Source organism: Nipponia nippon, unplaced genomic scaffold, assembly GCF_047370975.1.
Source record: "Nipponia nippon isolate SJK-2023a ecotype South Korea unplaced genomic scaffold, ASM4737097v1 scaffold_15, whole genome shotgun sequence".
Taxonomy (NCBI): domain Eukaryota; kingdom Metazoa; phylum Chordata; class Aves; order Pelecaniformes; family Threskiornithidae; genus Nipponia; species Nipponia nippon.
The window spans coordinates 4,596,150-4,612,586 of record NW_028262331.1 but is presented as its reverse complement, the minus strand read 5'-3'; the positions used below and the strand labels follow the sequence as shown (position 1 = coordinate 4,612,586).

Below are 16,437 nucleotides of genomic sequence, written 5' to 3'. Positions count from 1 at the left end.
TTTACAGATGGAAATCAAGGCACGGAGGGATTCAGTAATTAGCCCCAGACTTGCACAATGAGTCAGCTGCAGAGCAGAGCCCATTATTTGTTGTGTTGTAAAATTGAGTGTCCAAACACAGGGGGAGACAAGTCTTTCCCCCAAAAAAGAGTACAAGCATGCCCAAAAATGCCACCCATGTCTGCATTCAGACCAAGACTGTTGAGGAACAGTCAGTGTGAACACATATCCTAAAGCACAGTCTCCCCTGGTAGACAGGTCCCTCTGTTCTTGTAATACAAACGCAGGCCAGAAGAAGGGTTAATATGCCTGAAAGTTTGTCTGCTTTTTCCACATCAGTTGATCTAATAAAAAAGATTGATTCTCCCCGCAAATCTGGCCTCGCTTTAACAAATCATTTGATTTGACACAAAGGACTATATTCAGATAGTTTAAATTCCACTTTAGTCCCTGAAACTAAAGTTTCTGATGGGCTGAATACTTAGAAACAGCCAATAGGAAACACCAGGCAGAGACACCCACCTTGGGTAGGGTTGAAAGTGCCGGAGTGCGGCCAGAAGCATCTCCAGATCTCTCTATACTGTAGCGCTTATGAGCCTACGAGGAACATCACAGTGTTACAGAAAACAGACAGTCTTTTCTATACCTTCTAGAAATACAGCAGCAACTCGCACTACTGAAGCACTTCCAGTATGGAAGCATAACACTGTACTACCTTCCCACCTTGCCTGAGACAGTGGGCCTGATGCTGGGAAAGACACTCCCAAGGTATTGGGATCCAGATCACCAAGGGGCAGAAAAAGCCCATGACAAAATTCAAGCAATCCAGGCACTTGCATTAGAAAATTTTCAACTTCTTTAGCCTGGAAAGATAGAAAAGATCTCTATTGCAACTTGAAACAGACCTAATTTTTAGCTCTTCATTATTCGCTCTTGGTCCTGCCTATATCAAAGTTCATGAATGCTGCAGTTGGAGGGAGCTGATTCTACAGCACTCCTGCCCTCAGTCTACCTGTTCTCTGCTTAGCTAGCATGTTTCCTTCTAAAAAGGAGAAGAGCAAATCCTCATGTCATGTGGTGCCACGTACACCCTACACCGCACAAATTTTGTTATCCAGTCTCCAGGAAAGTTGTGGAATCCCTCCTGCATGTTTCATTGTTCATTTCAGAATAGTCATCTCCCCTCCCCAGACCTCAGAGGGCAAGTCCCAACCACACTAGGGGCAATACCTCTCTGCCTTGCTGTCTGGCCCCATACTTCCAAAGAGATTAGCCTACATCCTAAAAATCAGTGTATTGTTTGGAAGCTAAATGACTGAGAGCAAACCGTAGAAGGCAACGTCTTCAGACATAGGACAACTAGAGGAATCCTAGGCCAAATTGCTGATAAGGAGGATTCCTTGCACAGTCAGAAAAAAACCCTATAAAAACCCAGCCAATATCCTCTAACGCCCATAGCCAGGTTAGCAGAAGAATAATAGCATCAGTTAGATTTTGCCTGGATGAAACCTTAGAGGTGCACAGAAGCGTGCAATAGACTAAGCCACATTTAAAAATAATTTACTATCTTGTCTCCTCAGAGGGCCATGATGTGCAGGGGGCAGGACTATTCCTGCCCTCTACGGACACAGAACAGGTTGAAAAGGGCATAGCCACCAAGGGAGAAACTGAAGCACAAAGTGGAGAGAGACCAAGAAAACAAATCACCACTTTAAAAAGACAACCCAGAAACAAGACTGGCCTGTGGCGGGACCAATAATAAGGATTGCAGAAGATTTAGATGTAATTCCTTTGACACAATACTTTCCCATGTGGCCTTGGACATGTCATTTACTTCCTCTGCATGGCAGTTCCAATACGAGGGTCAACGTGATAAGAAGTGCATTTGTGTGCCAGGACATCCCCAAGTAGCAGAGAGGAGTAAGCAATAGCATCCCCAACCATGGAAGAGAATATGAAAGAGAATGAGGATAGAAACAAGAACTGAAGGATCCTTCTCTCTCAGAAGGGCTGCGACCGACTTCTCTATTTCGACATTGATTTTTTACGCATACAATAAGAACTAAGAATTTGAAGGAAGGACCTGAAGTCATTACGCACCCCAAATGCCCCCTGCTCTCCACAGTGAGCACTGGGAATGGGTGTTGGGCATCTTCAGTTTCAGGGTCCTACCCAAGGGATGCAGCGCTGCAGATCTGAGGCAGATCCTTCCCAGGCTGCCATCTCTGCCCTGCTTGGCTACCGCCCGCTCCCACTGTGCCTGGGACGAGCGGCCAATTCTACACTGAACAACCACGGTTAATGAGGAATCAGAGGCATGTTCTGCAACATCCATGGGCAGAGCACACAGAGAGATGAACTGCAGCTAGAGCATGAAGCATGTCTCCAATAGAGGCAGGGGCAGAAAGACAGGTGCTTGTCCTAATTTAAGGCTTCATAGGAGCTTTTGGGCTATGGGACATTCATTTTTCTGCTGAGTGTGTGTTCAGCAAGGAGAGCAAAGAGGCAGATCTGCATGAGCTCTTCATGCCCTTGCATACCACTGCTTTCACAAAACCAGGCCTTTGGAGTAACTCGTCTGCTCAGCATATGTGCTGCTTCAAAGGTACCATGATTTTCATCTTCCACAAAACCTGCACGTGGCCATCAGGTACAAAGACTCCCATGTAAATTCCTACTTCTTATTGATTAACCATCATTGGAGATATACGGTCGAATTCAAAACCTTGGTTGGGCTTTTGCACGTGCACCAGAGCACTTTCAAGCCACTTTTACCACCAGTTTGGGGACATATGGTTCCTGCACTGGCAAGCAACAAATAAGCTCTCACTCCCTTTCAACCTTTAAAACCATTTTGGTTTTCTCAGGAGTGGTTGTTCAGAGACAACAACATGAGTGTCACAGAAACAGTCGGGCATGAGGAGACACCAGGCTGCTGGATGCCAACGGCTGACAAACCTCTCTCCTCACAGGAGAGCCCACAATTGCAAACAAGGTCACAGTCACCTTCTCTCTGAGCGCTCTGCAGCAGTCACCCCATCAAGCTGACCCCCTTTCTGGCTCTTCTCAACATACCACCCCCAAAGACTGACGCATGAGCAGGTCAGGGAAAACAGGGGGGTGAGTTTTAGTTGCAAGGAGGAGAGCACAACAGGCACCCTGGGACAGACCCGGGGTCTGCGGAGCCTGGGGTTCCCTCTCAGACAGTGACCCAAGGAAAAACAAGAAAAGTGCAAGCACAGGCAAACCTTCCCAGGTGCTCATCGGATGCTGCCTGGGCAATTCCCTGCACCTGAGAGGAGTGGAGCATTTCCAGCTCCCCTTTCCCTTGCCCTCCAGATTCTTGAGGGAAACTGCAGCAAAGAGCAGGCAGAGACTCACAGACCACCTCCCGTATGCTTCCCCCCGCAAGTGAAGGGCATCCCTGGCTGCCACAGCCCCCCACCCAGCAGTGCACCGCGCTTTGCTCTTAGGCTCTGGTTTTCCGTGATGTTTGTGTTGCCCACTTACGGTCCTGGTTGGAAAAGTAACCGTGCTGGCGGCCAGATGAACCTGCGGGGGGGAGACAAGGCAATTATCACTGGGAACGTGTCAAATCCTCACGCCGCACAGCATTGGTTCAGCAGAGAAAAAGTTTACTCAGCTTGCAGAGCAAAACTTGGTAAGGAATGAAAGCGCCTTCGCTCTCCCCGCTCGGCTCGTTTGCGCTCCTGCCAGCACTTCCCCCCTTCCCACCCACAGCAAGACATGCATGCACAGACGCACACACTCGTGCTCTCAAAGTGCTGAAATAAGCCTGTAAAAGAGCCCCGTGCCTCTATTGGAGATGATGCTTCCAAGAAATACAACCACAGAAAAACCTACTGAATGAAACAGGCTGCAGAGATCCATTCTGCTTAAACGTAAAAGGAGCTTGGGGTTGGTTTTGGGGGTTTTTTTGGGTAACAGCAGTCATTACCTCAATTGCACACTATGGGGGAAAAACGGTCCCAGGTTCAAGGAGGGAGAGCAGCTGCCATAGATTTGGCTGAGCCATGGGAAGAACAACCCAGCACCTTCCCAGTGGCTGGTGCATATGATAAAAAACAAGTTTGTGACAACAAGAAGAGAAGAAATCAAGTCGGGGGGGCGGGGGGGGGCTGTAGCAGTATGGGCATAGCAGCATCTCCTAATGTTTACAAAACCAGAGTTCACTTCAGAGAGGGTGTCCGCCCCCAGCTCTGCCAGGGCCAGCTTGTGAGCTGGCCTGGTTACCTTGCCTCTAGAGATTTTTCTATCTCCAAGTGTAAAACCAGAGATGACAACTCCAACTGCCTTTGTAAACCAGTCTGAGGTCTGTGAAGACCTGATTATTTAAGTCTGTGAACCACAAAGCACTTTCATCTGGAAAGCACAATATATGAACAAATCAGTATCTGTGTTTTCTTGCATAGAAGGGTAAAAAAGGAAAAAGAAAAATGCTAAACAAGCTGAGGAAATAATTGTCTTAGTACCAAAAATTTCCCACAGCACTGGAGGATGATGGTCACGCTGAAGTGATGTATATTAGTCATGATCAGCACACATAAAATCATCTTGAAGATAATAACTACAAGCAACTGTTACAAGATTTTACAAGTGTGTTTGTTGTACCAGTGTCTCGAAACATCACATTAAAAACAAACAAACAAGATCAGATAATTGCGTTGAATATGGTTTTTGTTAGTTTGGGGTCCTAGATGGTTTTGCGCATATGCCTAGAAAGCTGAGCAGCAGGCTTGCTTACTGTCCTCCTACTCATCTTCACTGGGAGGAACGGGAGATGTTGGTACAATTACACCAGTGCAAATCTGGACAAGGGCTGGAGTCCCTTAAGACCCTCAGACACTCACTAAAACCCACACAGATTTCTTTGGAGGACTGATAGTTTAATATTCCTCCAGCTCTTCTGTGTCACTTCAAGCTTTATAGCACACAAACAGTGATAACGCGCCAAGTCTGGTCCCACGGTCACAGTGTTACATTCCTCCTAAACCTATCCTTTGAGGGAAGTAAATAGAGACTTGGCTGCTGGTGTGACTCCCAGCAGCTGTTTCCATAATGCTGGGCAAGCACGGAACATGTGGATGAACAGAAAACTGCCCTGAATGGACACCACCCCTATCTTATTCCCCTTTTCTTAAAGAAATTCTGTCTCAGAGGGACCTGCCCCCAAGCCCCTTGCGGGATTTCCACTGTGAGGAATCTTTTCAGCTGGTTTAATCCAAGATTTGGGGTTCAAGTGATGCTCATTCAGCAGGAACATGGTAAATGAGATCAGGGAGCCAAGGGGATGTTCCCATAAAGTCCCACCATGGCTTTGCTCGGATGACCAACCACAGCATGTGCTGCACCACTTGCACCGCTTCTAGTCCCACCAAGCTCAAGCAGTAGGAGCCAGGCGACAATGCTTGCTGCTAGGAAGTCCCGTATGAGAAGGTGATGGCCATGCTGCAGCCTTCCCTGCAAGCGTTATCAGAGCCAGCTGGCTCCAAGCTATGTCAGCACGTACTGCAACCTCATCTCTGGCTGCAGAGGAGAGAGCCAGCAAGTGGCAATCTGGGACACGTCCTAATTCAGGGCAGCAACCTGGCTGGATCAAAACATTACTATAAATGCAAACACAGAAAACACAGTACTTATTAAGTGAGGCTTTCCTGTTGCATTGCCAGGACCAGTTTTGCTTCTATGAGAGCAGCAGTTGCAACCTCCCAAACAAACTCAGCAGGAGCCACACAGGGGAGTCCCGGCCCCCCACAGAAACCTCTCTCCAGATACTCCAGCTCCTGACCCTTCCAAATGTGATAGGTTTCTTACTCTTGTACCTATTACTATAGGTCTGTCTTAAGCCATGGTAGCGTCCTGCTTCACAGAAGCCAAGTCAAAACCACTCTGCTCCCTGTCTTTGCTACAGCAGACACGTGATTGCACGTGAGGACTGGGATGCAGCTCTAGCACGTTCCCCACCTCCCCAGGACAGCCAGCCAGGGGAACTCCTATCCTTCACCTTCTGAGAGGAGGCAGAGCGAAGCTCAGTTACCCAGGTCTGCTACTAGCCCAAAGAAAGCATCACAGGCAAATCTCAGAGAGCCTTGAAATTAGTTATCTTGGACCACAGCAGCTGCCCTCCATGTCAGGGAAGGGCACATCAGATGCAAGAGGAGTGCAGAGAAGCAAGAGCTGAGCTTACACTTTTTAAAACCCTGAGGCCAAGTCTGGCCAACCTGAGGTCCCAAAGCAACACATGACAGAAAACTAAAGCCAGGTCAAGCCCCCAAACAAGATGCTGGAGGGTACAAGGCTGCACAGCATTTGTCCTGTGCACTCACAGCTGAAACACTCAGGTGGGGAGTTCTCCTGAAGCATCACCTTTTAATGGAGATTGTCATTGCAGCCAGAACCCCAAAGAGCTGTATCAATGCAGCACTGTTTTGTGATTGTACTCTCTGAAAGAGGAAGACCAATGTGGAAGAGAATTAATTTAGTCTTTCAGTACCTTAGCAGGTTTGAGGACTTAACATAAAAGCAACCAAGTGCATCCTGCATGAGATATCTGGGAATGGGTGGTCACAGAAAATGGGTACGAGATCTAAGTCCCAGGCAGTGCAACAAGTCGCTTTGGTTCTGAAAGCCTTGCGTCACTACGGAGCATTCAAACTAACTGCAAGCCATAACAACATTTTCAGAACCACATAGTTTTGCACTATTAACTGAATAATACAATAACCACTATGCAATAAGTTTTCTTTCATTATTCCACCATTAACAGCAACTACAAACCACCAAGTTCTGCTTCTACTTTGAGGAGCAGATAAAGATTCCAGTTTAGTCCTTTCCAGTTAAAGTTAGATAAATGTTTTATGCCTTCTGCAAGAACTGCAGAGTCAACAGAAATACCAAGGGCCAAATCCAGAGGGATCCTGTTACTAACTCAAGATCCATCTAGAGTTAAACAGCATCCACAGCGCAGCATAGGAAGCTTCCCCCTTTACACAGCAGTGCCAGGTCGAGATCAATGACATCAAAAAAATGTTTACAAGGTCTTTTCTGTAACAGCAACAAGAAAGAAAAAACTAAATCACAAGAATTGCAAAGTAAAGCCCAGTCAAAGGTAGAAATGTATTCCACAGCCCTGCGCAGGGAATCCATTTCTGGCCAGCTGCCTAAAACTCTGCATCCGCCTTGTGCTGGCTCAACCCCCACTGCTCTTGGCAGGTGAGATAGAAAATTGGTTATAAAATGAGCCTTATATTTTATAAGTTTCATAAACATTTTTTTAAAAAACTAGAATATGAGGTATTCTCAGAGATCCTGTGCCAGAGAGTAATGTGGTCTAACTTGGAAACAGAGTTACCACCTGTTCATGGCAACTACTCTTTTAATCTTCATTTCTGTTTTATGAGCTGACCAACACTATTTTATTAGCTGACAATTAGTTTAGGTTGATTTAATTAAACAAAATTGATTACCATCCCTCTTTCTTCCAGGCCTAACTTTCTGCAGGACTATGGGTTTGAACAACTTGGACCCCGTATCAATAAAGCTGTATTCCAGATCTTTTTGTCAAAAACTATCACATGGCAATTCAGGTAAATACATGCCAGTGGACACAGAGATGTTCTAGGTATATGTTAAAAGGAAAAAGGCGGCTCTGGCTTCCCGGTTATAAACAGAGGTATAGTTTGACACCAGGTAGCAGTACTACTTAAGCTTAACTGGTTTAAGAAGTTGCCACCTTTGTTTTTAGAATGAGTGTGTCTGCACCTCACAGACAGACAGTGAACCAGATAGGAAAGAGAGAGCTGAAAACTGAAAAAATAACCCAATCCAAAAAAACCCTAATTTATTATTTTTCAGGGAGATCAATTCCTTAAAACCACGAGGCTGCAGAGATGCTTGAGTCAGTGGAACAGAAAGGGCGGCGCAGGGGTGGGAGGAACAGAGGGATGGCGAAGGGGGTAGATTGTCACTGCCGCTGGGAAGCGGTTCGTTTAGCTAAAGGCAAAGGCGAACACACGGGCACTGTCTGCCAGTGAGAGTCAGTACCTGACCTAAAGCTTGAAGTTGATGACAAACATCTGTTGACATCAGCAGGCCAACAGAAGGTTATCTGCATCTTGAACAGATGCCTCTCAAATAGATGTTGCACACCAGGCAAGGAAAGCTTTTCTGTAAGTGTCTGCTCTTCTGTGAGCACGTACACTCACGCATCAGCATTCAGGCTAAAGTACCACATGTCTGCAAAATACTGGTCTACAGTGAAAAAGGTAGCATAGGGTAGATATCTCAGCTTTAATATGTCTGGGGATTTGTTTTCATTTGTTGTTGTAACTGTTTTCTTTTTTTTTTTCCCCCTTTTAATCTTTTTTTTTTTTTTTTTTTTTTTAAGAGCTATACCAAGAAGAAAGTCCTAACTGGGCAAACGTCTCAAGGTCAGCACATACTCAACGTTACACACACAGGTAGGTGCTTTAACTGTGAGTAAGGCACCAGTCAGACTGAGAAGAGAGAGTGTTCATCCAGACAGGTTGTACAGATATTTTTGTTTGGCTCATTTTAAAGATTCAAAGCAATAATTGACCAAGATCGGCAGCGTTAATAGCCTTTTGATTACCAGCCCTTGCCAAGCTGAGCTTGAGTGAAACATTCAAGGACGAACTTTCTCATGTCACAATTTCACAAGGCCCATTTTGCAACAAGGCAGAACCCCGTCGTTAATTATATCTGCAGAGCTTGCAGTAGAGGTTGTGGCAACAACTCAGCCCTGGAGGATGGATAAAAATGACTGTAACAGTAGTAGACATTTGGGTGCAGTTAAGTATAGATGATGTTGTAGTCAAATGGCTATTCTATAAGATACATGTTGTCTTTGACACTTACAGAGCCTTGAAAAGTGAACGACCACCATTAGTTATAACTCCCTGGCAACAAAAGCTCTAATAATTCTGACTAATTGTCATGGAAAGTTACCCTGATTGCAAATTTGACAGTTATAAAAATCCAATTTTGGAATTCCAAACAGGCCAGGAACATAATTAGGCTCTACATTTTAACACCCTCTTGATCAATGGTGGGGTAATGGAGACCCTTCCAAGAGCTTTGTTTTGAAATGAATGGCGCCATATTGATGAAACAACTTGGACACAAACCAGAAATTAAATTGAAAGTTTAAACAATGCAGCTGTATTTTATCATCTTGTATTGTCAAGCTTTAACGAAAATAGCTCCTAAACAGAGCCACATGTTTTGCCTGTTGCCCAAAAACTGAAGGTGAATTTAAAAACCCTTTCCTAAACTGCAGGATGCCAAGATTTTTCAGCTAGAAGTTATTATTAGGACACAACAGTATTTCACATAAGTCTTGACAACGGTTTTGTATGGTTTCTGTAAAAGCAACTTCATTTTTTAAATCAGATATGGCTTAGGTGAGTGACGCTTCAAAAAAATGGAACCTCTGTTGTGTGTTTCTTCTTGTTCCATATACGTACGGTACCAGCAAAACTAAAATCTTTTTATAATCAGTGGAACAATCAATACAGGGAGTATAAGCAGGATTCCCCCCTCAGTCTTTGTATCATTAATGAACATTGTCAGCTGCCTTCTAATCTCAGGACCTGGAGAGAGATCTGATGGGGGTGTAACGTGTTCCAGTGTCACTGAGAAAACTGTAGTCAACTCTTACTTTGAAAGTCCTCCCTTGCCTTTGAGAATTAAGATATGATGAAAAAACCACTTGTTAGTTACAACACCCTGAGAACCAGATCTTTGATAATTCTAGCAAATTGGTCAAGATACAGGAGACAGAAAATGTATAACAAGACTTAGTCTTTTTAATATCCAAAGATGGATTTGCACAGCTGGAAAATTAGGAAAAAAGCTCTGTTTTTTGGCTTGTAGTCTGTTCAAATAGCCTAGAGGATTTTAGGGGGTGCAACTCATACAAATTAAATGGGATTCTACCACATTTATTTACTGGAGTATAGTATTTAAGATTGCAAGATTCAATTCCACGTTGAGCAAAACTTTGCTGAAAACCAAATAGCATGTTAAGTTCTACCAGCCTTTCCCATAAAAGTTTAAGTATTCAATCTCAGTTTTGAATACTCATAATCCCAGAACGAGGACAGAAGAAAACCTCCAGGATTGTAACCCTCCAGCTGAATAGGTTCAATGGCTCAACCCTCACATCTGCTACAAGAATGAGGTATTTTAATTGGATCTATCAGGAAGCTTGCAGAGGGGTGCACGCAACTTTCATCTCAGGCCACCGGACGAAGGAAGGGAGATGAGACACAAAGAGATAAAAAAGCTGAGAACAAAGAGGTCTGTGCGGCGCCTCCCAGCCTCTCTCCTGCTGGATAAAACATATCTGTCAGATCCTGAGGTCAGGCTAAAACCTCTGACAATGGTGGTCTGTAAGTTTGAGTATCTTATCTTATGCAACACAGGCTTTCCAATAGCACAAGAAACAACTTAATTGGATAGCTTCCATGGAGTTTCACCCATCACCCATCTCACTTGCATGCTCCCACATACAAACCACTCCTGCTGTCAGAGTGCTTTGGACACCGTATGCCTACTGGTATGGCAGCACTGAAAATACAGCATGATAGGAAGGGCTATGGGCAAGCTGTTATCCTGGGGTAACAAGCAGGTAACCCCACCAGCAGTTCGTTGTGCCCATGCTGGCAGACTAGGCTACATGCAGTGCTGTGCTGGCAGGCAGAACTACTCTGGTATCTGGATTTAAGGCAATTTCTCCACGTGGGATGGTGCAAACACACAGACATAGCAGCCATCCCAAGCTCACTCAGCATCGCTAACACAGTGCTGCACCATGTAGTGACAGTGGAAATAGACCGTAGCCCAAGCCAGACATGCACACCAGTCAGGGATGCTCAAGCCTCCGGAGATATCCCCGTTTCTCCCTTTTCCTACTCCACCTCCCCCTCCTTCAAGGGGGAGCCCAGATGACTGGTGCAAAGGAGCGCTAGATGCACAGGCAGACAGCCAGACAGACAAACTTCAGTGAGATGAATACCTTTCTTCATGTTTTAGATCACCGCCTACTAAATGTGGATGTGGTAGATCCTTTCCTTGCATATATTAGGGATATTAAGTGTATTACGGAGGCTGACAGACTCATTATAGTAACAGAGGTCACACATGCTCCTTGGGCAGACCATGAGAAATGCTATTTTTACCCAGCTCTTTGCCCAATATATTACTGCACAGCAAATTCTCATGTTCCTTAAATGCTACCTAAATGTCGGGACGAGGAGATGGTTTTTAATGAGGTTGTTACTTCCATTCACCTGCCACTGTTCAATATCTCACGAGCATTTTCTCTCTCTTAGCAGACTAACAAGATTGTAAAAGACGCAAGATAAGCACAAGCCAAATAAGTTAGATGTTATAGCCTAGTACGTGAATATGGACTTAAAAGGACACCATACTTTACAGCCTAGGGTTTTGCTAAAGTGGCTAAAAGAAGGGCTCAGAAGAGGAAGCACCTACCTGTACTGGTCTGTGCTGTGGCAAGTTTTCTCGACAATCCTTTCATGGCTAATGAACATCCAACAATGCTTGATAAAAACAGTGTCTGCTACTGATAAAGTACTGGTTGCTTTGTATCACACTTGAATCTTAACAGGAAGAAATGTCCAAGAAGATGTATTGTCTAAGTTTAATGTTTTATCAAAACCAGATGAGCACACATAGCCCAAAGTCCTGGTCAAAAGCCAAAACATACAAGCAGGAAACTGCAAGCGGGTAAAATGTGACACTTGAATAAAAAAAAAGGGGTAGCTACCTTTATGCCAAAAACAAAGGCATTTTTACCATGATGGTACAGTGTATCTGGAACACCTCTGCCTCCTGAAACAGAACACTGTGGTTGCTACAAAGCCTCTTCATGTCAGGCTCTGCTGAATGGAAATCCTAGCTCAGACCACCTCTGGATGATGTACTCCAGTGCCTTTTTTTACACATTCATTTACACAAATGCATCTACATGCGCACATACCCTTGCGTCTGTGCTGAGGGGAAACCCACTTCCATCGCAGCTATTTTTACTCTCTTCAGACTACTACTGAGAAGCTTTCTGAAAAATTTCTTTCATGCTATGGCCTTGGGCTTCAGTGAAGAACCTTCTCCAGTGTTCTCCTCAAAGACATGCCCTTATGCCAGAGAACAAGCAAGACAGAACTGCCAGTGGTTTAGCCCTGACTTTCCGATGACCACCCATACCCCTCCACCTATCCCTTGCTCCACTCTCTCGGCTGCCCTGTTTCAATCTCAGTCTCTGGTTTTCACTGAAGCCAACTTTGGAGTCATCGAGATGTGGAGAGCTGTGCTTAAGCTGGAATGGATGTGCCTTTTCTGATGCAAAGCCCTAGCTTCTTCTACAGTTTCATTAGCTCCCAGCTGCTAAGGAAACAAGAGTTCAGCGGCGCTTACTGAACCCACGTTTAACTCCCAGGACAGCCAACTCAAAGTACCAGTTGGCTTGTGGACTTCAGATACCTGCCACGCGTACTTAAGCAAAGAGAGTCTAAACCATCTGTGACAAGAACATGAGGGGAATATAAGGCACTAAACCATCATCGAGCTACGCTAGCACATTTTTTATGTGCTAAATTGTTGTTTTCAATTAACTTCTAGCAAGAAAACCCTGGTAAGGCACAATCCAGCACTGCCCATTGCAAAAAGCTGCAGGGCAACAGGAAATCTCTCCAAATACCCACAAATTCCTCACTCCTCAACCCCCAACACACGCAGCACCACCCCAGCAGTATCTGTCTAGCCCTGTAAAACCTATCTTCACTCCACACCATGAAAATTAGCAGCAGAAAAGGTATGCTAGTCCCTGGTCATTTTAACTTGTCTGTCCAGTCAAAGTTAAAGAGTCTCACGGAAAAGGCACTGCCTCATCCACTGCCATATATGCAATGGCCACAGTTCCCTTGATAACATGTCCCACTCCCCCCCCCCCCCCCCCCCCCCATTGCTGGAAAGTAACATAGCTGTTGGAAAGAACTGGAAAATAGTTTTTAAGGTTCATTAAAATATTTCAAAAGGTCACTTTGATTTAAAAACCCACCTTAATAAAGCCATATTTATAGTTTCTTTCCACAGTCTTCATCCATTTATACAGCTGCAGTTCCTCTAAAAGACAGTTCAAAGAAATGCAGCTCCAGGCACCCAGTCAGAGCTTAAAAATCCACTGCTGAGTTGCCCAAGATTTTACTAATAAAATTTGTCTTCAGTGATATAAATTGAAAAGTCAAAACAGAAACCTGCTCATAATCTACTGCAGTGAGTTTTTCAATCTGCAGCTTGACTCCATGAAAAAAGGTGTTCAGCATGACCTCCAATTGCTGGAGGGAGATAAGGAAAGAAACATGGTAAGTAGGTGCTGAAACTTCTTAGAAATCTGACCGTACCCTGGGGTATTTTCATCTGCTCAGAGAAACAGGAACTCCATTTCTGATCTGGAGATCAGAGTAGCCACTTGATGACTTCTATGAGAACAGGTCAACTTGCAGCCGTCTCCTTTCATGGCCTCTTACAAAAGGCCATTCTCCGAGTCAAAGCTCTCACACAAGCCCTCTTTTTCCAATGAAGAGAGACTTCGCTTCCCCCTCAACTGAGGTACAAGATACCCCAGGGAGAGGCAGCCAACTGCAGCAAGAGCACAACACACCACCAGCAGCTCTCATGGTGCTGCTCCCAAGACTGGCAGTGAGATTCAAGATAGCTGCACATGCTAATGAAAAAGCACAAATAAATTTCCTACTAGTGCTTGGGTTACAGCCTTCCCGCTCGCTCAGTAAGCTACAGGTCAGAATTCAAGACTAGAAATAGCAGATAAAGTTTGAATTGATGAACTCATCTAATAACCAAAAGCAACAAGAGATTTTATGCTCTGCAACTATATTGTGCAACATTAAAATTAGGATACCATCAAAAGGTGCACAGAAAACTTAAGGTATTTGTTTTCTTACATTGCTACCCTTGAGCTATAGCAGACTCGAAGGCTTTACAAGCTGATTTCGGCATGAAAAAGAAATACATTGCACAGAAACTGGGGAAGCAATCAGGCAGTGCACAACCTCCTGTTAAGAAAGCTTTCCAAAACCCAGCACTGCATTCAAACAAGCAAATCCTCTGCAGTCCCAACCAGAGCAGGGCAATCCGTTCCAAAGTCTAGAACAGCAACACCAGCCCTGATCATATCACAAATCCCTGGTTCCACATTGCAGCCCACGCTTCCAGTCTTTTGGGACAGCAGCTCCCATGCCGTCAGTGAAGGCGGCACACAGTGCCAGGGGCAAGCACATCTGGCGGGAGGCTACCCAATGAAGTGTGGTAAAAATAAGCAGACCTCAAGGCAGATACTCAGCTGATCTCAGAAAACACCAGTTGGGTAGCCCTGCTATGGAGAGAAGAAATAAGGCTGGGAGAGAACAGTTTTCAGCTGTTAGTAACTATTCCTTACATAAAACACATTTCACCAAATCTATCAATGCAGCACTTCTGCAAGGTCCCATTATTCCCACGCAAAAAAGGGAATGTTTAGGGCTGCAGAAGCTGCCATCTGGCAGGTCCTGCTGTATCTGTGACTTTGTGCAACGCTTAGGCAGGGCCCTGGTCTGAGTGGTCTCTCGGTGCTACTGAAGCATTGGTGTTAAATAACAGAGCACTATTTAACTTGCAAAGTCAATTAGTACGCAAGCAAAGTTGGGTTTATTTTTGGTTTGTTTGTTTGTTTGTTTTTTTAATTTAAAAGCACAAAAGCTTATTGAAGGGGCAACAGATGACAAATAGGACAACAGTCAAGCCTGTTATCAGTGAATGGGGACAACAAAATCATTTTGAGCTTGCCATGTAACATGTTGACTGAGAAATGCTAGAACTGGACTGATCAGCAAATGCCTGTAGGACTAGCAAGGCTAATGAGAACAGCAGGACAGGGATATCTTTAACGACCAGACTCTACGTCCTAAAATTCTTTAATTTCAGTTACTATGAAATTCCAGTGCTTCTCCGATAACATCTAGAAGGCAAACGTTACCACAGCACAATCTCCAAGGAAGCAAATTTCAAAATTGAAATGACCTTTGAAATACTTGCCTACATCACTTTTGCCAAGAAACCTGGGGCAGTTTCATCTTTCATCATTGCTGATTCTCAACTTTTGGCAAATAGCACACATGTTAGGTTGTTATTATTAGTAGCAGTATTTTAAATTAGTGCCCAAGAATCCATTTGTCCTTTGGTATTGAAGGAATTTGAAAGGGAAAAAAAAATATGAAAAAACCCAAACAAAGAATACCCCCCACTCGGAAGTAAGACTAGCTAGCATGCCTGGATTCAATCTATAGCTCCTCAGAAATCACAAGCCAGTGGAAGATTAACTCAAAATCATGGGACGGGAATGCATATGGAATTCTCATTCTGCTTACAGGAGGGTAAATTACATTTTTTTAATCTCTGAAGCTCGGTTGATGTTTCAGTTAGTCAGTGGCTGAAATATCTGCCCAGCCACCTCCTGTTTACATTTGGATGGGACAGATTGCTCCATTTACATCAGCCTTTGCATAAGACAACGTGTCCTCAACTCTCGCCCACTCACAGCGTAGGTAGGAGAATCCTCTACCTCAATACTAATGTTGTCCGTACTTTTCAGAAATGAAGGCACCCTTCCCTGCCACATTCCCTGAACAAAAAATATTACTGACAGGGTTACAGTTCCCTGGGGACACAGACAATTGCCTTCTTATTTCACCATGTACCCCTTGGATACATGCATCTAACACCAGATGTGCATGGAATATTTCATTCCATAGAGGGCTACCAATTTCCCTCATCATTTTTCAACTAACAAGCGCTTATGTTTAGCATTGGCCAGGACATGGGGTGTTCGGAGCAGACTGTGAAAAATTTCAGAAGGAAAGCTGTACCACAAAGTCACACGTCATACGAGAACACTGACACAAACTTTAAAAACAATCATTACTCAAAACAGTTTTTGTGATGACCTTCCCCCATATAAACCAAGACAACCTCAGATTCGGACAAACCACAAAATGCTGCCCAAGCTACGACTGCTTTGCTAGCAAAATATAACGTACCCCTCCCCCAGATAACTTGGCCTTGCCTATACTAGTCCAGCTGTTTTATTTTGTGAATCGGAGTCTAAATGCATAAGCAAAAGAACCACATGACTTTAGATTCACTGATGCACAAGGGGATTTTCTCTAATAATCCCATTCATCATTACAGAAGCTGGATGTGTGAACGATGATCCCCTAATATCCTCCGGGGAGAGCTAAGAGTCTCAAATTCAACAGGCCATTCAGGGGGTTGCATCCGTGGATCTGAGAAATATGATTAAGTGCCTTAAACAGAGGAAAC

The 16,437-nt window shown here is 44.4% G+C and overlaps 1 protein-coding gene across 4 annotated transcripts in view; it reads right to left on the bottom strand.

The window, feature by feature from the left end:
- Positions 1 to 16,437, bottom strand: part of COL26A1 (collagen type XXVI alpha 1 chain) — a 179,984-nt gene that overhangs the window by 54,173 nt on the left and 109,374 nt on the right. For 2 of the 4 annotated variants that reach the window (XM_087751447.1, XM_087751450.1), the window contains exon 4: positions 3,511 to 3,552. The exons of the other annotated variants lie outside the window; for them this stretch is intronic. In XM_087751447.1, the coding sequence (XP_087607573.1) occupies positions 3,511 to 3,552 (42 nt within the window). The remainder of the gene's footprint in view (positions 1 to 3,510; positions 3,553 to 16,437) is intronic. 4 annotated transcript variants of the gene reach the window in all.